The sequence below is a fragment of the Tachypleus tridentatus genome, chromosome 10, assembly GCF_004210375.1.
Source record: "Tachypleus tridentatus isolate NWPU-2018 chromosome 10, ASM421037v1, whole genome shotgun sequence".
NCBI lineage: Eukaryota > Metazoa > Arthropoda > Merostomata > Xiphosura > Limulidae > Tachypleus > Tachypleus tridentatus.
This window is the reverse complement of record NC_134834.1, coordinates 133,336,417-133,360,660: the sequence shown is the minus strand read 5'-3', so window position 1 is coordinate 133,360,660 and position 24,244 is coordinate 133,336,417. Positions and strand designations below refer to the sequence as shown.

The window sequence follows — 24,244 nt, the reverse complement described above, 5'->3', positions numbered from 1 at the left end:
TTATAATGTAGTATTTTGACATCACAAACATCAAAGTTGAAATAGTGCTGCCATCAATATATATTTATTGTTATATTTAAAAAAAGACATTACTTTAATATTTTTTATTATTTAGACAGTTATGGAATTTAATCTAGTTCTTTTTAGTTTTATTTCTTAGTTATAAACAATATTGTATATTTTCAAATTTTCATTTTAAATAGGAGGAGAAAACCACATAGCAATCAACTTAATTGTTCAACATGTTCATACCCAGTTGCAGCTTGTAAGTAGTAGTTATGTATTGTAAATTTTTCTACTTTGATCTGTGTGTGTGTTGTTGGTACACTTTACTAAGAGATTGTTAATGTGTTAGATCTATAATACCACTTTTATAAAGTATCATATAATTGTGTATTGTTTTACTGGATTGTGAAAAATTTAAACATGTTTAATACAAAGTAAAAAAAATTGCCCCAGTGTTTTTATTTGTTTTGGTTTATGAACAGAAACGTAGAGTTTAACTTTTAATAAATGATAAATTATATGCTTGGGATTAATGGCTAAGAAGATTGAATTATTACATTTTGTGCTATGTTGAATTTTCATTGATAAGAAAGAAACTGACCAATCCTGTTCTAGTACATTACTTCAATTAACATAAATAGCTGTTTTTGTTTGGTGCTGCTCTCCTTATGCAAAAATTTTGTTGACACGTGTCACAAACCTATTATCTCCCCTCAGTTGTATATAACTGATTCCAGTGCATCTTTCATGCAACAATCCTTCATTAATAAGAGTGTAACATAGTTCTACTGAACTATCACTTTGAGTTTTTTCAGTAGATGGTGTGATGGATTTACTATCATACATCTGTTTTAATATTAATGTTTGTTGAAGTTCAATTTATTTTTAGAAATGTACATAACTTATACTGTAATATTTGTCTCAAGTCTTCTTCCTGTTTATTCAGTGGATGTTTTATTGCAGAAACATGGGATTACATAATAGGTTTCTGTTTGGTTTGCACTACAATGGATCATATTGTCTTGTAAGATTTCCACCAGATATCTATATTTCACAATAGGAATTTGCTGTCCATTCCAATTCATGATCATTATGAACACTGCCTAAACAGTCTGTTAAAAGATACAATTCTAATAATATCAGAACCAACACTCCACTAAGAATACTAAAACCTGACCATGTACAAGAAACATAAATAACCATGATTCATTGATGAGAATCTTATGGTACTTAATTTAAATTAAGTGAAGGTAATGACACCTATGGTTAAACTATGGCAAATGCTTATCAAAAACAAGACAATATAATATAGAATAAAATAAATAATACACCCAAAATTACACACACACTTTTAGTGCTAGAGCTTAAGGAGTTCTTGCTGTATATTAAACTAATACACTGAGGAAAAAATCTATTATGGAAGCTGATCTCCAAGGCCCTAGCACTTTTAAGTATGACAATAAAGTCTAACACAAGAAAACAAAGACTGGGGCATGTTAGATCAATTAGCCAATGTAGATTGAAAATCATGAGTAGTTCTACCTGCAGCTGTTGCCTGATCTGCTGACCAGAATAATTGAGTGATAATATTATACAGTGCAATATAGTAAATTAGTAAACTAGTGTATTATAAACTGTCTAAATATTTACAGTGTGACATTTGCATATCATTCATAGGCTTAAAGCAAATATTTTCAAGTAAACTGAAGTTTTTGAGTGTATTTCATATCAACTATTCATTAACAGTTTGTGTGTGTGTGTATGTTTTGTTTTTATTCCTAGCTATTATCATTTAACAAGTTTGTATTCCTTAGTTAAATATAATTTGTTCATATGTAATATTAAAAGGGTGAGATTTTAATTTTTTAAGACAAAAATTCTTTTCAGTACTCATTAAACTTGTAAGATTATCTGGAAAGCATGGGAACAAGAAACAAAGATGCAAGTTAAGATAATCATACAATTTAATTCAAATTGTAAATTTTGACCTTATTAGGTCAGACTTATAAGAATCACAATATTTAATTTTTAAGTAAGCCATTTTACTCAAGTTCTAGATTTTTCTTGATCTAAAAACTTTATAGAACATGAATAAATATTGTAAATATAAATTATAAATTTTTAGCAGTACTATTGGTTTCATGTTTGTCTCTGACAAATGGTATTTCATATACACATATGCATTTCTTTGGTTTAAAAAGTCACATCAGGGTTATTAGATTCATAAAATGAAGTTAGATCCATTATTATGAAACTGAAGTTATATGGAAACAGGTTTTGACCCTTTTTATGTTCTCTGTTATCCAATGTTTGCTTTGACACTGGCCTTTATATTTATGTACTGTTATAGTGCATACTACTTTTGAAAATCAAATGGTGGAGGGGGCTTACTTTTAGTAATAAGAACCATCTATTCTGTTGTTAAGCATCCTTAGAATTCTTATTATTTTTCAATCTCACTGATTTTTAGTGTTTAGATTTGTTATGATTGATGTGTTCAATGTTTCTTGTGAAGTAGTTTGGCATGCATAATCTACTCTTAAAAGGTTTTGATGGTGTTGCCTTTTTTTATGATTTTGGTTTATAAACCTTGTTCTGATTAATGAACACACATATCTTAAAACTTCTAGTAATAACATTATTCACAGTGTAAATATTCTTTGTTGTTTGATTATTGACGTTTTCCATTAATTCTTGCTTTATGTAGCCTAGTAATATTTTATTGATGCTTTCTAATAACCTTTAAAATAGATCATAGTTGCTGAAGCGTTTTCCAGAAAAAAATGTGAGTTACATAATAAGTGTTCTGTAAAAGCTCAGTTTTAAGACTTAAAGAGATAACAACCCAAGGCTCTTCTTAAATATCAAACTATACTTTTTGTTTTCATTCCACACCAGTAAATATACATCTGAAGACTTAGTTACAAAGACTGTACCTTAGTTAGTTCACAATAATTTTGTTACTTAAAATATGAAGGTGAAATTTCTAACACGTTTCTTTTCATTTTCTCATGCTGATGGCTCCAGAGGGGATTGAAGTTGAGGTAGGAAATGTCACTGATATTCTTAAAATACACTTTTTAAAAATAAAAGTTAATCTTTTTAAACCTTAGGCAGTCTTAAAGTGAGGAATATTTGTATTGTTAAATAAGGATTACTTGCATGTAGATTGTTCTGTTTATATAGCTATTTGATGAAGCATCAAGAGGGTTACTTTTAAATTTGTCAACCATAATTATCTGATCTTACTGTTCACTTTTTAAGACTTGTTGAGAAGTAAGTTACATGATTTAAACTTAGTATTTTTAAAAGTGACAATTTGTCATTTATTTCACTCAATATATAAACAAGATTTTTTTTTACATAATCAGGGAAATAAATTACAAATGTTCATTTTTATTATAAATGTAAATTGATATTTATTTCTACTCAGTTTTTTGGAAAAGAAGGGTTTATGATGCATACGTCTCAAAAATCTGATGTTTTTATATTCAAATTTTTCTACTGAGCCTATGAAAAGTAGTCAAGCAAAACTGGTATTTAAATGTCATTAGATATCAAAGTGCAAGGTGAATGGTTAAAAGGTTAAAACTGTAGTTCTGTTTAAAATAACCTACATGGGAAAAAAATCAATAATCCAGAATAATTCTATTTTATTCACAGTGAAATGAATGACTTCGAACAGTTTATTTTTTGTGTATGTTCTGATATCTAGGAGAGAAAGTACTCTAACTGTTGAACTGTAGACAGTTATATATAAATGTGTACTTTACTTTGGTTAATAATAGATCTAACAAGAGTTTGAAAACTACCAGAGAAGAACAAAGGATGTCGAGTTTTTTTTGTTTTGTTTTTTTATGAATGTTATCCATGCATACAGACATGATAATGTTTCATATCACTTTACATTGTTTGAAGTAATGGCTGCTGTTCATATGTAAAATTCTATTAACTATTTCCTTGATAGTGTGATACATTTTTATATACTTTTAGATCTAAACTTGTCCACACCCATATTGGCCAACCGCTCCCAAATACACTTCACATAATGCCTTCCACACCTCAGATTTTGGGCATGCATACTTTTATCAGAAACTGTGAGACATCACGAGATGAATTCATATTTTACTCGAAACGCCTTATGAGGTTGCTGATAGAGTATGCTCTTTCCTTACTTCAGTTTAGAGTAAGTATTTGTTGGATAGAGTATTATCTTTGAATGAAATGAAATAATATATGTGTGTTTGTGAGAAAATATATCCATTTAGTGTTAATTTCATTGTTGTTTCTTCATGCTAGAGCGATTTTTGAAAATCTGCCAGCTTAAAAAAAAAAAGCAGTCGACAAAATTAGGATATCAAGTTCATGGCAGAAAATAAAGGCACCCTAAATGCATTAATTAGGACAACAACATAACTACCATGGCTCATTCTGAAGAGATTCTTTCATTAAAATATATTTAACACTTAATACATGAGCAAGGGACAAGACAAACATCCTCACTAAAGTAAAGAGAAAAATTACATGAGGTTTTTAGTATTGATTAAATATTTTTTATTAAATTCAAAAATTTATCTGTACAATATTTAGTGTCCATGACATGTAAGAATCAAAATAAAACTGATATTGTTTAATGCTAGCAAAATACACTAAAAATGTTTTAACAACTGTATTTTTAAATATTGATATTTCTCTTTCTTTAAGTAATGAAAAACCAAACTTTTCTGCCAGCTTTTTATGAAAGGTATCAACAATATAGTAAACTATCATAACTTTAAATAAATAAACTTCATTATCCTCTTTGCCCGGCATGGCCAGGTGGTTAGAGTGTTCAATTCTTAATCTACAGATCATGGGTTCAAATCCTCGTCACACCAAACATGCTCATTCTTTCAGTCTGTGGGGGCATTATAATGTAACTGTCAATTCCACTATTTAGTGGTAAAAGAATAGCTCAAATGTTGGTGGTGGATGGTTATGGCTAGCTGACTTCCCTCTAGTCTTTCAATGCTAAATCAGAGGGGAATAGCATGAATAGCTCTGATGTAGCTTTGAACGAAATTCAAAACAAACATATCACCATCTTTTGTGACAGTAAAATACACTTGACCACTTTACATAAGGATTTACAGAGTATATATTTGTTCTGATTCTGAATCACATCTTGATGAAAGCAAATGTGTTGGTGGTAGAACTAAAAGTGTGAAAGCTATTAGTCAAGGAATTATATATCTTTTCAGCAGTGTGCATGAAATAATGAAATATGCATTCAAAGTGTAGACTATATGTATAATATTTTGAGTTAGATATTTGTGACAGTATTATTTCAGCTACTGATATTATAACTGAATAACATGTGGTAATTTTTTTTTACATAGTAATTGATTAAGCTATCATACCTAAAGAAATGTAGTACAAAAGTTTAAGTACATAAGGTGCTAATTATTTTGTACAATATTTATATTTTTTGTTGGATGTAAAGTTGGATTATTAAATTGAGTGTAAATAGTTCATCTATGCTTTACAGCATCATTTAGAAATGTCTAGATAAGATGACTCACACTTTCAATACTATTCCAGGAACCTCACTTTGAAAGTGAGATTTGCCTTGGTTTGTTACCTCAGTCTAACAAATTTAGTTATAACTGGCATCTCAAACTAGGCAGGTTGATGTGATATCATTAAATATTCCAGTTAATTTTCAACATTTTATTTTTTTGTATGAAGTCTTAAAATTTTGTGATATTCATGAATGCTGCAATGTCTACAGTGTTACATTCAAAATTTAGTAAAATAACTTTATTATTAATACATCTCAGTAAGCTTGGCATGAGAATGTTGTTTATAATTCAAGATTTTATACTATATGTTTTAGCTCCTCAATTTAAAAACAACTACTCAAAGAATTCTCAGTATTAATTTTTCTGTGTCACATGACTCATCTGAGCTCCAATTTCTCTTCAGAATTTTTTAATATCAAAATTAGTTTACTGCAGTTTCCAGCTGATTAGAAATGCAAACTATACATAATTACAATTAAGCATCTAAAAGTTTGAACCCCCTACCTTTCTGAATTTGTAAAGTCCACCAGAGATGGGTTTTCTGCATTGATTTTCAAGATAGTTTGCTAATCAGCTTTACAAAGTTGGTGGCCATGTTTTTATAACCAATAGAAAGAGCAGATTTTTCTCTATATTGATCTTGGAAGCTGTTGCTTATGTTTTCTTCTGCATTCTGTTAGACAGTGGAATTACTCTGTGTGTGATGATCTTGTATTCTCAAGACTGCTGGTATGGGTATTAAAACTTTAATTAAAATAAAGTACAGAACAGCGTTTTTACATTCTTAGGTCATCTTCAGGTTAATACCCATACCAGCCATCTTGAGAATACATTTTTACTTGAAATGGGTTTCTTGTCATCATAAATGTGGTAACTTTGTTTTGTGCACCAGGCACCAAAGGCATTTTTAAAAATTATTTATAGCTTACTTAGAAAGATAAGTTACAGTATATGTCAGACATTATATTCTAGTGACTGATATATTTTTGCATATTTGAAAGCTACATAAATTCATTCTTGAAAAATCCAAATTTATGAGGCTCATGGAAGAACAGCTAAAATTTTTTACTCTAGTGCAAAGATGTTTGAGTGTACAGTAAGCTTTACAAATCTTTGTTTTTGTGTGTGTGTGTGTGTGTGTGTGTGTGTATAGACACATATTATTGTTATAATTTTTTTACCATAAAAGTAACAACTGTAAAAAATTAGAAACCTCTCAGCTTTGACTAACAAAATGCTAGAAAGATAAAGCAATGACTATTTCACAAGCATACGTACTCTCTAAAACATTACATTTCATAATCATGTATTGTTTACGTTAGTTCAATATGAAAGAATTAATGGGTTTCTCCTGTGATTTATTGCATTTGACATAAGGATTAATGCTTAAGTGTGTACAAAGTAAAATGAAATGTGGAAATATTAAAAGTTGAAACTGTTAAAAATGGTAACTTAGAATTTTCTGGTTAATACTGTAATGCAGAGGAAAAAATAGTAATCATTTTAGTTCATATGTTTCACAAATACGTTTATTATTTCTCTGCAGTTGTTATGGTAGAGAAAATAAGAGGTTAAATATAACTATTCTCAAGAAATATTTTTCATATCCATTTAGGAGATTTTAGAGTAGGGATAGGCAACTTATTATTCATAGTGGCCACAACTGTGGCTAATGAAAACAACATTGGCTACACTATTCAAAAATAAAATTGAAAGCTGTTAGGTTAATCAAAATAATTGCATTTCAACTAACCTTCAGTGTGAAAATGATGGGGGTTTTCATCAAGACGTTTCATGAAATTTGGTTTAATATCTATGCTCAATGGGCATCTTAGCTCTGCCTCTAAATTTATGTCAGTTAGCCGAGTGGACTTGAGAATATCTAGGATAAATAATGTTTACTCACACATTCATGTAGATCCAAAATGTAAAATAATTTTGAAATTGCTATCTTTGAATTTGGAAGTCTCATGTATCAGAATAGTGAGCCACATCTCTGTGATAGAACATTTTTGTTTACCTTTTATGTGTTCTACATTTTGCAGGGTAAGCATCTTGTCTTCAAATCCACACTTATCCAAAGACAAAAAAGATGTAATTTCCTTACTGAAATTTCTAAAGTCAAATTAAAGTGGATCATGTAAAAACTCAAGTATCAATTTCAATTTTTTAATTTCGGAGAAATGTGATTCATATTTTTGAGATAGATTTTTGATCCAGATTACATGAAGATCATCTTCAGCATCAGAGAAATCACAGTCCTTATTATATTTTCTAGAAAACTATTCAACTTTTCTAAACGTGTCAAATCATTCTTTTGTAATTGTTCTGCAAGGATGTTTAGCTTTAATTGAAATTCATAAATAGACTGTGATTGCTTGATTATTTTTTTACCTTTCACTTGAAGTTTTGTATTCAAATTATTCAAGTAAGCCATCATGTTGCATAGAAAGTTCAAATCACACTGCCATTTCAGGGAAATTTTCAATCTTACCTTTTTCAACAGCATACTCTTTTATTTGAGGAAATGACAAAGTAAATCATTCCAAGACTTTTCCTTTACTTAACCATTTTCTATTTGCAAAATCAGTAAGATTATCAAAACGTACAATCGCTGCTTTTCTTCAAAGACTCAACAAACTGTCAGTGGATGAAAACTTCCACTTCTAATATAATTCACAATTTTTACAACAATTTCCATCACATTTTTCAATTTATCACCTTTAGACATCTGAATACATAAATTTTCCTGATGCAAAATGCAATGGAAAGGTGGCAGTGCAGACTTCACATTATTTTCAATTAAATGCTGCTTCAAAGAGAAACAAATCCTAATTTTGCCCCAGTCATGGCAGAAGCACCATCTGTTGTGACAGAAACCAGTTTTTTTTAAAATCCAGATTGAATTTTTTTGACATTTCAAGAAATATTTCAAAGATGTTTTGTTCCACGTGTTTGATCTCTTAATCCACAAAGGCCAAGCATTTCTTCCCTCACTTGAAGATCTGAAGTTACGTATTGAACCCAAAATATCAACTGTGCAGTATTACTAACATCTAGTGCTAAAGAAAAATACAAACAATCTTTTAGTTGTTCAAACAACTGATTTTCTGTGTCTTTCACTAACTCTAGCATTCTGCGGACAATTGTTCTTCAACTTAATTCCAAATTATGTAGCTTTTGAAGAATATCATCTTTTACTTTTGAACCATAATTCTCCAACAGAGTATTGATGACCACAATCAATATTTCTTTTACTAGTTTAGCATCAGAAAATGATTTCTTTTTTTGAGTTAGAATCCAAACTTCTTTATAGCTAGCTAATGTAACTACTTCTATAGATGATAAAAATCGTTTTAGGCCTCCCTTTTGTTCATTAAGTTGTGCTTTCAGAGGGCTAATTTCATTTATATGATTTTTTGCTATCAGCTGGAAATTTTATATCAAATTTGTTGTGAAAATTGTTAAAGTGTTGCTTAAGGTTGTATCTTTATTATTCCTAAAAACTTTGTTACACAAGACACATTGGCTAATTATTTGCTTCAATCACTGCAAATTTCAATTCCCAACTTTCAATTAATTCTTGTTTCACATTTTTCCAGTCACTCACCATTCTCTTTTTTGGCAGTCATGCCAGAATCAATTAAATTGTCATTATTTTCTGAGTGTTCACCATCATCTGGATTCTTTCATTTTCCAGGTATCCACTTATCCATATTATGGGATTAAAAACAAAATACACTTAAGCACCTGAAAGTTGCACAATAAAAATATGCTAGCAAGCACATGCAAAACAATGCACACTCAATAACAAATGTCTAAACAAGACTGATGTTACAAAATGGGTGGAGTCTGTGGCAGTGATGAAGCCCGTGACATGAGGCAGTGCAGTTGCTGATTACAAAATTTGCAATAAAAAAATAAATGATGGAAAAAGTGATTCCTAAACTCAGGCTGGCCACAGTTGGGCTATCCACTGGTCACATGTGGCCAGTGGTCATGGAGTTGCCCATCCCTGCTCTAGAGATTATGAAAATTAATTATGAAAACTGTAAGATGAAAAGAAGTATTATTATTCTTATTGTAAATCACCTTTCACTTACTCAGACTGACTTTGGAAATTTACAGACAAATTTATGGTAGAAATACTGCATTAAAAACTTTTTTTTCTTTTCTATAACAGACTTGCAGTATTTACTTGAAAGTTTCCCAGATTTCATAAAATTACAAGTAAATTCAGAATTATAGTAAACATTTTACTAGGTTGCATAATATTGTCCAAACCAATGTCACCGAAACTGTTAGGTAGAGAACTGTAAAGTGTGTTTAAAATAAATTCTTCCTGTTAGAATAGTTTAACAATGTACTAGGCTTCAAGTATGTTATACACAAAAGTATTATTCACTTCATTGAATGTCTTGAAGATTGAAAATAGCTTAACAAGTTTCTCAAAGGGATATAATGAAAATATTTCCATTTTGTTCCACTTTTTTAGAATTTGTATCCAGATCTAGAAAATATGCTGTCAGTGAGAAAATTCAGTGCATTGAGTTGATAATATGTCAGTTTCCATTTCATCAAAGCTAGCCTTGTGTCACTATAGACTTTGAAAGTATTGATTTAAAGAAATCCATACTGCAGACTAAAATTAAAATGTGTATCAATTTCTTCAGAAGAGTTGATGTAATTGTAGTAAAAAATGTAAACTAAGAAATTAATAACTAAAATGGGTAAAAGCACTCATAGAAAAAAAATTGAAAACAGCTGCAACAAAAATATAATTTTTGTTCTCTCAGAAGTGTTATTTAAAAAAAAACTTTTATAACATGAACATGTTTAAATGTTTTTTTCTCTATATTATGAAACATTTCATAAAGCAAGTATTTTTGACAGTGTTTTGCATTTTATCATTCACTGAAAACAAGAAAAAATTGTACAAGTTTCTTAAAAGATTATACTAAAGTATATAGTAAGTAATATGAACAAGACTGGTGAAGATGTTGACATGTTGTTTTTAGGATGTAATTGTGGAAACCCCTCAAGGTTGTACTTACCATGGGAAACGAAGTATTGTTCAAAAGGTAAGTTTATGTATCATGATTTCTGTGGTTAAAAGGACAATAACTTAATTTTGTTATCAAGCTGCAAAATGATGAATTTTCTTGCAGTTTACTTGCTTATTGTGAAATTAATTCTTTTGAAATAGCTGTTTCTGATTATCAAATACAAGGTTTTCACACACACATCATTGAAAGAACTCCTTGGTGTAGATTCCTGCATGTGGTGAGGGGACCTCCCACGGAAGGTTCTGTTTTTTCAGTTTACCTCCTCTGGGATCTAAACATCCACCCACGTGTTTGCTGTGCATGGTGACTTGTGAAGGAGAGGAGAGGATCCATGTGGCTGAGAGGTCCAACCCTAACACACCACTTTGACGTTGAATTCCTGCAGACAGACAGTCTTGGGGCGGCCCCCCTATGGTCAGTAGGCTGGTCCACTTGGGCTAGATTCCAAACAAGTATCAGTGTTAGATATTCTCAATGGGTGTTGTGGACATTGTATCTAATGCTGGTGTTTAGGTATAGTGCTCATGAAACCCTGGCATTGCTGCAGTGTCCTTGTTTGACATTGTAGTGTGTCCCTTCATAGGGCTCTATGGTGGGTGAGGTCAGCAGGCACTGAAACATTCTTTTTTTTATTATGGATCCTTCAAATAAAAACTTAAGTAAAATAGTGAGAAAACAGTCCAAAGGTAATCGACCATGTCTTGAAGATTCTGAGCAGCAATATTCAACATATGTAATACCTCATTTTCTTGTATTACATTCTCTTTCAGACAAACCTTTAGGACAAATGCCTCCCTTTTTTATTCAGAAAGGACGAGAGTGACTTTCTTGCTCTCCTAAGTCAGTCAAAAGCTACATTTTGGTGACATCTTAGTGGAAATATTCAGTCCTAAACACAGTGAACTCCTCTTACATTCAAAGACAACTGGGAATAAACCCATTGAGGTTATACCTCATGCTACTTTGAATTTCTCATGAGGAGTATTTTGTTGAGAGTGATTTGAATAACATCCCTGAGTTGTAGAGATTTTTGCTGGTTTCTCCACCCAAGGAGTTTTTCCAGTGAGGTATATCTCCACTCGCAAAGATGGAATTACGATGCCAACCAATGTCCTCGTTCTGACGTTTACATCACCACATCCATCTGCCACCATCGATGCAGGTCACCTTCATTGCAAAGTACAGCCATACATTCCAAACCTTCTCAGATGTTTCCAGTGTCAGCAGTTTATTCACTCAAAGACGTCATATTGTGGTGACAAGGACTATGATGCCTATGAGGGTAAAACGGACCCTCATTGCATCAATTACAATGGCTATCACCCATCCTACTTTTGTTCTTGTCCTAAATAGTTGAAAAAGAGGTGCAGCATTTGAAAACGATTCATAACATTACTTATCCTGAGGCTTGAAAGTTGCTGTTCACCACTTCATCTTGGATGTATGCTGCTGCACTTTGTTCCACTACTACTGTGGGAGTGCAGACAGATCTCTCTGTGCCTTTAAAAGAATCATTCTCAAAACAAATGAAAAGTCTTTTGACCTCCATGGTTAGAAAAGTTGATGAATAAACTTCAATACCCATCTCTGTCCTTTACATACATTCCAACAAATCCCAAGATCCACTTCCTTTGGTTCCGGGTACAGGCATTTCCGCAGATAAAACTTCTCCCACCCCAAGATGCAAAACGATTGTTCATTCACATCCTCATTGACTGGAATCCTCTTCTAACAGCAAAGACCTGCCCATTTGACCCAGGGCAGGATCCATGGAGGTCGTTAGATCCCCCTCAAATAAAGACAGTAAAGAAAAAAGACAGTTGTAAACAGAAAGATTCTCCATCCAATTAGCCTCCACATAAATGAAAATGGCCACCTTGATACAATGGAACAGTTGAGGTTTACATTCTAATCTGGATGACATCAAAACTGCTTCCTACCATTCTGTATGTCTTTCCTTACAGGAAACATTTCTGAAACCTGCTGGTACTGTGACCTTTTGCTTGTTTTCTTTGTACAGAAATGACAGGCTGTGTGATGTACAAGTGCATGGCACTGTTTGTTCATCAGCATGCACCCACCCTGTCTTTGCCACTCGACACACCCTTGGAGGCTTAGCCGTCTGTGTTTCCTTGAGTCATACCATCACTGTTTGTTTTCTCTACCTGTCACCTGGAGAAACATATGATCAATCAGACCTTGATGCTTTCATTGAACAGTTGCATTCTCCCTTTTTACTCTTGGGGGACTTTCATGGACATCATCCCCTCTGGGGAAGTGCTGAAATTGATAGGAGGGGTCGCTCTGTAGAGCGTATTGTCTCTGATCACAACCTTTCTCTTTCGGTACTGGTTCTTCTACTTATTTTCATGCACATAGTCAGTCCTCTACTGCTACTGATCTCTCAATTTTTCATGGAGGATTAACAATAATCCACGAGGCAGTGATTATTTTCTTATAAGTTTGATGGAGATTGGCAGTAGGGCTGTGACAATTACATGATTAACTGGTTATGGATTTCCTAACCGGTTAATCTGAGATTTTTTTCCAAGAAAAATAAACGAGGGAAAACAATACGATTATCGACATTTGCATGTAAATATTCCATTATTTCACCTTGACATTGGTATGTTTGCCTATCACAATTTTACGAACTGCTTGCCTTTTTGTTTGGTTGAATTTTCGTTGTTGTTGTTGAAAGCCTCTAGAGTTTTTGTTAACGTTCAGTGCGGCCATCACTCGCAAATTCCTGTGGCTGTGACGATTACACGATTAATCAGTTACAGTTCGGTTATGAGGCAAAGATTAACAGGTTACAAAAGTCTGTAATCGTCGCAGCCCTAATTGGCAGTAGTCAATGCCACCCGATTCATGTGCCCTCATGGAAGCTGGATCGTGCAAACTGGCCCTCTTTCACTTCTCTTGCAGAATGTGATCCTGCTTTTGTCTGTAAGCCATCAAGAGATGACTGTGTGGCAACAATAACTGACTGTATTATACAAACAGCTGCTCAATATATTCCTAAAACCTCAACACATTTTCCACAGTATCCTCATCCATGATGGAATCCTGCCTTTCACATGCCATGGAAGGCTCAAAAAAGACCTGGGATATTTTCCATAGATATTCCACACTCTTAAACCTCATTGTTTTACAGCAGGCCAATGCACATGTTCGGTTGGTAAGACATCAAAGCCAGAAGGAATCTTAGATTACATAAAAATAAGCAGTACTCAAATTGCACTATTTATACTGACTCACTTAGTTCTCTACTGGCTTTGGAATTGCTTCACATCAGTTCTCACCCTGTTCTTGCCGATATCCAAAACTGATTGGCCCATTTCCCTTTAACATCTACTTCTATCCAGTTTTTCTGGATACCAGGCTACTTTGGTATTCACAGGAACGAGCTCACTGACACTGCAACTAAATCTGTTTGCTCTGGCGCTATCACCACTGTGCCTTTCCATACATAGATTATGGTCTTGTATTCAAGGCTCGGCTCCTTGTCAGTTGGCAGTTGACTTGGAGTGAGCAACGTGAAAACAAGCTATTCTAAATAAAACCCTACATTGGACTTTGGCCATCTTGCTTCCATGAAGATTGGAAAGAGGAAGTTGTCCTAACTAGACTATGCATTGGGCACAGTTTTTTAACTCATTATTTTCTTTAATCTGGGACTGATACATCATTATGTTGTCTGTGTAACACTCAGGTCACAATAAGCCACATTTTACTATCTTGTCATCGTTGAGAGTCATAGCAACATGTTTTGTCCCAAGGTTAATCTATAAAGTTAGACAATGTCATTGGCAATGGTGACACTGTCTGCCTTACAAATATTTTTAGTTCTTTAAAGGCCATTAATTTTTTTAATGCTATTTAACTTTTTAATTTGTAAATTATACCTTTTTTAATGTGATTCCCTTTTAAGAATTAAAGTACAATTAGTTCAATTTGAATTCAGAAAATGGCCGTAAAGTCAAATAATTTGAAACCAGGACTGGAAAAGCCAGTTTTAGGTGACTAATGCTGATGCTTGAACTTACCCATGAGTCATCCTGGCAAGTTATGATAGTTACAATTCCACAACAGAAAGTCCTTTACAACTTTTATTACTGTAGTTTTTCTCTTACTGTTGTAAACTAGATATAAAAATTGGATTTAATGATATTTATGATTTTAATTCAAAAATTAAACTTTATTTTGTTTTACTTTAATTTCCTTTTACGAATTTTTATAATTTCACTTTAATTTTAACTTTACCAGATGTTTGGTGCAGATAGACTAGTTGCTTTGTGCCATAAAATGCCAAACCAACCAACCAACCACTGAAAGAAATAGAACTGTTGTTGTTTTTTGTGTCATATAATTTAATTTTATATTTTATACATTTCCATTATTTAGTAATTGAATGTTAATCAAAATTTATGTAGTTTAATTATATATTAATGTAGATTTGTGGAGTGTCAATTATGCGTGCAGGAGAGACGATGGAACAGGCTCTTTGTGATTGTTTGAAAGATGTGAGATTGGGTAAAATTTTAATCCAAACCAACTTAGACACAGGAGAGCCAGAGGTAGGTGATAGTTGGAATATTTTAAATTGTTTTCAAAGTGTGTTAAGTAGCAATTTTTATCATTTTGGTTTGAGCATAAAATCACACTTTGGGGAATACCTACAAAAATATTTAACCTTAGTTGCATTTTTAGGCATTAAAAGGGCAAAACTGATTTTGACAATAAATTGAAATTTTCTTAATTTATTAAAAAAAGTAATAATGAATTATGACCACTGAAGAATACTGAATCAAATTTGTTTTTGAATAACTGAGATAATGTTGATATCAAAAACATACAGACATGGAGTCTGATAATATCCATGATTTAGATATCCAGACAGTATTAAAATCAAAACTCACACACACACACACACATATATATATATATATATATATAGAGAGAGAGAGAGAGAGAACCTAATAATATATTATGTTGTTATTTTTGCATACCTTTGATCTTAAACCTGTAATAAACTGTATAGAAGTACTGTAATTGAATATGATTTTTCATAACTCTTGTTCAGGCTAAAAAAGTTATTGTTTTTGTACCTAGCTTCCTTGATTTGTAAATAATGAGTTATGAGAGATTTCATAAGTAATAAATGCTACCAAAAAGCCCGGCATGGCCAAGCATGTTAAGCCGTGCAACTCGTAATCTGAGGGTCGCGGGTTCTCATCCCTGTCGCGCCAAACGTGTTTGCCCTTTCAGTCTGGGGGCGTTATAATGTGACGGTGAATCCCATTATTTGTTGGTAAAAGAGTAGCCCAAGAGTTGGCAGTGGGTGGTGATGACTAGCTGCCATCCCTCTAGTCTTACACTGCTAAATTAGGGACGGCTAGCAGAGATAGGCCTCGAGTAGCTTTGTGCGAAATTAAAAAACAAACAAACAAACAAGCTATCAAAAAACAAGATTTACTTTTCCACTGTTATTGCAGTTAGTGTGGATTCTGAACTGCTTATGTTATGGAACATGAATTCATTTGAAGCTGATGCGAGACAGCCAAAATTGTCAGTTTTTTGTGATTTGTCAGATATAAAGGACTGTTTAGTGTAATTAGTATTATTAATTGATTTATTTTGTGTTTGTAATTCATTGATGTCTAGGCTATTAAACATTGTGTACAATCCATTGATATCCAGACTATAGGGATTTTTAGAAGGCCTAAATATATAAATATATATGATAATATATGTGATATATATAAATAATGGTAACCAGGTGACTGGAAAGAGAAAGAAAAGTAAAGTCACATGGAAGAGAATATTGATCAGAGAAAAGTTAAATGCAAAGCTAACCATTGTGGGAATGAAAGGCCTAGCAGTTGATATGTTAGTGTAAGATTAACTATTTTGAAAGAGATAAGGAGAATAAATTGTCTTTTCAAAGTGTGAATTACGAAACACAGCATGGGTGCTATAATTGAAACATTTTTGTTTAAACCTTACTTTTCAAATTTATTTTTAAGAGTTTAGATAGCATTTAGATTTATAGAGCAGTTTGCTGTGGCTGAAGTGTTATACAACAATCACTGAATAATGCTGAAAGATGTAAATATATGTGTGTATATAAATACAATTTCATTGTACCAAATGTTTGATTGAGTATAGTTATAAGCCACAGTTAAGGAGAAAAGTAAGACATTTTTATTTCCACACAGTTGTACTACTTACGTTTACCCAGGGATATTAAAGATTACCAGATTATTTTGATGGATGCGACAGTTGCCAGTGGTGCTGCAGCCATGATGGCAACACGGGTATTGTTGGACCATGATGTTCCAGAAGATAACATTCTGTTCTGTTCCTTGTTAGCTGCAGAGTCAGGTAAAACAAACTGAATATGTTAAGTCAAGTTGTAGTAGTTGCTGTAATTTTTATTGTGTAGATGTACACTTTAAGATACAACTGCTATACAAAGGGAAATTTTACAGTTAGCTTTTTTGAAAGTTTATTTACTGAAATATTGGTATAAAGATCATTTGCTTACCCTTCTGTGTAAGTCATTAAGGTGTGAATTTTCGTAGTAGTTTTGCATAAGTAAAACAAGAAGTTAAATGTATTGAGTTAGAAAATCTTAGAAGTGACAGTTAAGTAAAATAAATGTGGTTTCATTCAGTCAAGTCTATAGCTTTGAAATTAAACATTAATTTGATCAGAATTTCACCCTATGAATATATTGCAATTTCATATACTTAATAACTGCTAAATTAAAAAATAGTGATTTTCAGTACAAAACTTGACACCAAGATGTAGTTCCACTTCTTTGCTTATCACAACAAATAAACATTTGGCTTTTATAAAGTCAATGTATCAGATAATTTATTGTTGTGAATATTTTGAGAAATGATAAAGCTTAGTATATAAATGAATTTATTTGAAAGCAGGATTTTTAAATTATTGTGTTTAGAATGTGTGATTTCATAGTATGTATGATTGTGTGTTGATAAATATACATAATATAAAGAATTAGAAGCAGCATCATGTTTAATGTTTTTTAGGTGTACATACAATTGCCTATGCTTTTCCAAAAGTGTGTATTGTCACTACAGCAGTTGATCCAGAAGTGAATAAAACATTTTACATTTTACCAGGAATTGGTGAGTAAATAGTTTGTCAAAATTAATTTTACTAAATCTCAATTATATATTTTTTTTCTCTACAACTTTCTGTAACAAAATTTTTAGGACTTGTTAATGGTATAGAAATAAGATAATTCATTTATTCATATATTATTTTTAGTTGTGTTTTACTTACCACAGTGAACTATAATTATATGTTATTGGAAGAACTTGTAACAGTTTGTTGGCTAAATAATCCAGAAGAATAAATCAATACTGTAAAAGTTACATATTCTTTAAATTGTGTATAAACATATGTTTGTAGCAGTGGGTAATAGACAACTAGAAACAGTTTATACATATTATTGTATTGATTTGCTCTTGTCAAGGATTACAGGTATAAGTTAAGTATTTGGGCAAGAGAATCATTCATTTCATGCTAGATTTCAGTCAGTAATGTAAGATTTTAGTGAACTCAAATTCTATTTTTTTGAGACCTAAATATATCTTAGCTACTAAGCTTAATAAATCGTAGTGGAATTCTGTGTTATTGATATATTAATTTGTGATTAATTTTAAAACATATATAAACCTAAAAAACAAGTTATTTTGTTTCACATCCTCCATGAACAAAATTTGATAAGGCTTAGCAACCCACAGCAAGCAGTAAATGAATACAAAGTTTATAACTTGAAGAGATAATTGCTTTTTATAATTATTTATTTACTGTTCTATGTTTTAACAAAAATAACTAAATTTTAAAAATATATTTGTAAATAGTAATAAGGTATAATCTATCTAACTGAAATGTGACTGTATTTTACAAATTACTAGTCCACTAAAATACAAGCATAACAGGTCACTTTGTGAAAGCCAGTTTTATATTCTTGGATACAGTAACACGAGTGCTGTGTCATTGCAAGTTCTGTATTGTTAATCAGGCATGACTGCAAGATCAGTATAATAAAAATAATAAATATATAGCTATGAAATTGGAAAATGTTTTGATGCATATAATTATTTTTAATCTTAAAATCAAAATTGTGTTGAATGTTGAATAGTCAACATTCTAAAAGTAAATACTTCATCCAAAATTCTTTAATTTAAAAATTATAATACTTAGTTTACAAACCTCATACTTTTTTGTGTACCAGAGCCTTGTAATGTTTACCAATAACCTGCAAAATTTTGTAAAGATACACATACATTATCAAAAATCAAAAATGGTAGGGTTAATCCCAACAGCAGACACAGCACAAACAGCCTGTTCTGTAAATATGAGCTAAAATAAATCAAATGTTTTGAGTAACCAACTATAAAATAGATTGATTAAAATAAACTATTTGCTGTAATTATGAAATTCATGTGTTATGTTTCTGCCCCATAAAGAATAATAATAATTTTGTCATACTTCAAAAATTTATCTTTCATATAAAACTTGCTGTCTTTAGTTATTGTTGCCACTGTGTAAAATGAATATTTTTTTTAACTATTGAATTTATATAAGTAAATTTTAAGGTGCTTTTTAACAGTTCAGTACACAACTAATAGGTGGTTTACCATATTTACTTAAAAAGAAATGGTACTTTTCAACATATCTGATATTAATTAATTCTGTTTATTTTTAGGTAATTTTGGTGATCGATACTTCGGCACTGAGGCATCATAGAGTAGAAGCAGCATTATATTGAAATAAAAATGTTCCATCCCACAACTATAGGAGATAAGTTTACAGTTTTTTTTTAACTAGTCATAGAAAATAATTTACTAAACTCAGACAACATGTGTTTATAATCTAGTCTTGTCATGTTTAACCGTAACTGTAATAATGCTGGTTTTGTTGTTTACACAGCAGACACACACACACAAGAGGTAGACATGTTTGTTTTACAGTTTCTTTAAACCAGAAATTATATACATTGTTTTATAATTATTTAAGAGATAGGATTTTATTTTGTATAACTGTGTATATTGCAGAATCAAGATGTTAGTGATATGTGATTCATACATTAAGAAATTCAATGACTCTACTGTTGTACAAAGTATTTTCTGATACTTCACACTGTCCTTTTAGTAAGGTATGTGATAATATTCTATGACAGATATATTAAGCACAGCAAGCACTTGAGTGTCTTTAATACAATTCTGAAAATTTCAAATTAGGCCTTAAATAAAATTGTTTGTCTGGTTTTGGCAACCATGAACTAAAACGTTTTGGGGAGTGTATGGTGCTTCTGAAAACTTTTTTTTTATTATTTGTTTCATAGAAATATTTAATATAAAATGGCTTGAATCCAAGAATTAGAAGTAATGGGGCAAAGCATCCCAAAACCTGCTACCAGTGTTCAATAGATCTGAAGCTGTTGCCAGATGAAATAATAAATGCTGTAACTTTTGCAAGCTTTAGATTATTTTCTTGAACTTATGCACACAATGTATCTAAGTGAAAACTGTTGCAAGTAAAAAAGATAAGACTTTTTGTGCAATATCTGAACTATGATTGTAAATTTAAGGAACATTACATTGGCCAAAAAACTGAAAGGTGATTTTCAGACTGAGAACAAATATTTTTATTCAATGTACAATTTTCATACTGACTTGCAAGAATCTCCAGAACCTTGTAAATAAATACCTATGAAATGATAAAGAAAAATATAACAAATTTGAAAACGTGTATAAAAATAAATATTATTAGTACTTCCTGTATGATCTCTTTGCACTCATGTACCAGGTGCTCCCTAGGACTAACCCTGAGTGCTGTCCACAAATGTAAAATTTGAAAAAAAAACAATTTCTGTACTTTTAAGATGTAATACAGAACACACAGAAACATATCAGTTGCTAGAGTAAACTATTCTAAAACTATTAAAAATTTACTTTAATTTTATTTCAGTTACAAATGTGTCAAGAAAACTTACTTCCCACTTGCAACAATGCTCCAAACTTACTCTTCAAGAAGTAAGTTATGAGAGAGAAACAACTAGGTTGGTTTCTTTTTATAATTTTTTTAATTTTTCATTCCTGACTGAAAGTTTGAAACTATATTTGACAAAAGAAAACATCAATTGTAGAAGGAAAAAAAAAGTTTTAATTGAACCATATTTGAGCTTCTGCCATGTTTGAGGATCTTTGAACTATACAGGCTAAGAATCTGAATTCTAAACAACAGTGAAAACAAAATATTAGAATGCTGCTCTATGAAACATAATATAGGTATTGTTTAACAAAATAGCCTTACTGATCAAAGTAGTAAATTCACTGTAAATTATTACAAAATGTAAAAAAGCAACTGTTTGATTTGCATTAAAGGGTAAGCTGTATGTGTATTACTCAGTATCTGGTTTCTGTTGGTTATTTACTCAGTATCTGGTTTCTGTTGGTTATTATAACCATACATGTTACTAGGCATAGTTTATTCACATCTTTAGAAATATTTGTTAATTTTGTAGTCCAACAGTGAGGTAGAAGTTTGAAGTCTAGTAGCTTTGCTTGTTTGAAAAATTGGTTGTATTTATAATTGACTGGAATTATTAGCAACAGTTTTGTCATTGCTATGTTCACCTTTGCTGGTTTGCCTCTAAAGCGTAAGTTTGTGCCGGAAGAAGGAATAGTGGTTTCAATGGCTGTGCTTACTTCTCAAAAGTTAAGCATTTTTGATTTACGAATTAAATGGGGGTGTTTCAAAATTGTTGAAACATATCTGCTGTTTTATAGATTGTGGGTGTCAAGTAATTAGTTAAGGGTGAGTCAGATATTTGATGCATTAAATTTCCCCAGAATCATTTTTCATGCTGCTTTCTTGTTTGGTGTGATTTAACCTGCTGTTTGAGCCTACACTGCAATTATGGAAAGTTGGTAATGGTCAATAGATTATTAACCAAATTTGTGTTGGGATAAGAAACAGAGCTTCTAAACCACAGCTTGAATTGACAATAATGTTTGAGCCGTCTAATACAATCAAAATTATTCATAAACTTTTAGTTTTCAAAAACTTTCAGTACAATTAAAAACTTTTTACTAGCAAACATTGATTACATTATAACAAAACTATCTTTTAAGAATGAAGTAGAGGTGAAACTGAACACAAATAAGTGCAGAGGCCTGAAAAGTTTCAAAAGATACTGAAAAGAACAGTATGCACAAATACATATAGAGTTCATACTACAGTCACCACAACTACACAATGTGTGTGTAACATATATACATACACTTGCATCATCGAACCCTTAACAGTAAAGATTATTTGAGAAAAATTTCTCTACCTAACTGTCATTCAGAGGAGTGTGTTGCCAGCCTTTTTTTCAGTATCACTATAACACATTACCAAATCCAAACTATTTAAAAAATTGTGATGAGATTTGTTATTCAAGTATTATGAGGTACAGAAAGTTTACTGATCCTTGATGATGGTGAATACACTCAAGTTTTCTCAAAAGCTGAACCATTCTTGAGACTTGGTGCCATAGAAGGAAATCCATAAAGTTTAGGTTTTGTTGAAGGTTCATTAATGAAAATTAAGTTAATATGGAGCTTGATATTTTACATTTAACTTAATATTCTCAACAATAGTTTAGATTTTTGGGGGTGGTGGTAGTGGTTTACAGCATATAAAATATATTTGATCAAATTATAAATTGGGTTGGGTTATTATACTTTCTTTGGCAGGGCATATAGTAATTCATCCATTGGAAATCCTAAATAGTAAATTTTTGTTCATTTTCATAATATGGATAACATTTGAATAGCTCAAGATAGAGGTTTGTCTTCAACGTCCCACATGATATCATGCATTTGGTAGATGTGTGAATTCAGAATCAACTTTCTTCAACCATGTGAAGTATCTGTATTGAATACTGAAGTAATTTAGTACCAAGGCTACTTGGAGCAAAAGTATATTAAAATAAAACCATAGTAAATAAATGGAGAACATCTACCAAAACTTTAGGAATGAAATGCAATATTGCAGAAAAGTATCAAAATTATGAAGATGGTGACACTTTCATGAACAACATTCCATGATTTAAATCAGAATATAATAATTTGATAAGAAGTGAAAAGACAATAAAATTAAAAATTTCATTAATTCGTCTTTAATTCCTTCTAAATATTGTTTAGGTAAAAGAGAACTGCAACTAATTATTGTAAAAAAGTAGTTAATCTTATTTTTCTGTAATTTAATATTTAAGAGTTAATATGGTCTTCAGCTGTGGTAATTAATATTTTTGTTCAGAATAACTATAAAATATTTTGCAGATGATACAAGAAAACTTAATGTCAATTCTTGATACAAGTAAGTGATCTGACAGTGTTTTTGAGATGTTCTAATCAAATTGTTAAACAACCTGTTTATTGTTATTTCTAAAGTTGCAAGATTACTGTGAAATTTTATTCTTAGTAAGTGTCCAGTGGAAACTTAAATGTCTCTCTTGGTATCTCAATGAATTGAGGCATTCTGATTTACCATTCTTTGTGTTTGTTTGTTGTTGTTTTTTACTTTCTTTAATTTTTGGCACATGCTGATTAATTATCTACAGCATTTCTGGCCATGTTTAATGGTTGTGTTTATATGTCACAGTGTTCCCTGATTCTCTCTAAACTACAATTTATGGCTGGAATGACACTTTCACATTTGAAGAACTATTGTAGGTTTGAAAACATTCTTGTCTTGAAGTTAAATACATACAAGTTTTTCCCTTAGGTCTCCCAACTTTGGGATTGGTATAATTAAAAACATGCTTATTATGTTTCAACATAATGATTAGTACTCCAGAATTATTCCTAAAAATAAATGAGTATTCTTGTGAATTATCAAAATTGCCATGAGTGAAAAGTGGGTTTGTGATTAGATGTACCAATCAGTTTATTTTCATTATCAGGAACTCAATTGTCAAAAAAAAGTAATGTAACCTCTTCGTAATATTTCACTGTAAATTTAATATTACTATATTTACCATTCAGTTAGTAAGTAGCCATTAAAACTCACATTTTAATCTCATGGTGCAAAAAATTATATTTAGTGTCAACTACTAGGAGTGGGCTTTCTGATCTAAAGTGCATTTTGACTTATGTTTATAGATCTGTGGAAGATGGTGTTGCTAAATGTAAATGGAAAGAGCTTAAGTGTGAAAGTGTGAATTACAACGTACAACAAGGATACTAAAGAGCAGAATCAACACCATTAGTTTGATCACATACTTAGGAATATCTTTTATCATGGCAACTTTGACCCCCCCCCCAGGGGCTCACTGGTATGCTAAGAAGTTAATTTTGATACCCATGATGGGTACATCATAGATAGCCCCTTGCATAGCTTTGACCTTAAAAACAAACAAACCAAACAACTCCAAAACTGGGTCAGCAGTAGGTTATATAGAAATAAAAAACATTTCACTGGCTCATTGTTTTTGTGTAAATCTATAAATAGTAGTCTTTAAGAGCATGATTAAATGTTCCTTTAAGAAACTTTTTTCGTTAAGTTTTTCTTACTGGA

General features: G+C 31.3%; 1 protein-coding gene across 3 annotated transcripts in view; it reads left to right on the top strand.

The window, feature by feature from the left end:
• LOC143230356 (uridine-cytidine kinase-like 1) overlaps positions 1 to 21,090 on the top strand; it is a 73,130-nt gene extending 52,040 nt beyond the window's left edge. For 2 of the 3 annotated variants that reach the window (XM_076463787.1, XM_076463786.1), the window contains exons 7-14: positions 204 to 265; positions 3,034 to 3,050; positions 4,000 to 4,192; positions 10,586 to 10,648; positions 15,091 to 15,213; positions 16,855 to 17,020; positions 17,695 to 17,793; positions 19,383 to 21,090. In XM_076463787.1, coding sequence (XP_076319902.1) covers positions 204 to 265; positions 3,034 to 3,050; positions 4,000 to 4,192; positions 10,586 to 10,648; positions 15,091 to 15,213; positions 16,855 to 17,020; positions 17,695 to 17,793; positions 19,383 to 19,423 — 764 coding nt within the window. In that variant the 3' untranslated portion in view covers positions 19,424 to 21,090. The remainder of the gene's footprint in view (positions 1 to 203; positions 266 to 3,033; positions 3,051 to 3,999; positions 4,193 to 10,585; positions 10,649 to 15,090; positions 15,214 to 16,854; positions 17,021 to 17,694; positions 17,794 to 19,382) is intronic. The other variant, XM_076463789.1, reaches the window with a different exon arrangement.
• Positions 21,091 to 24,244: the final 3,154 nt, after the last annotated feature.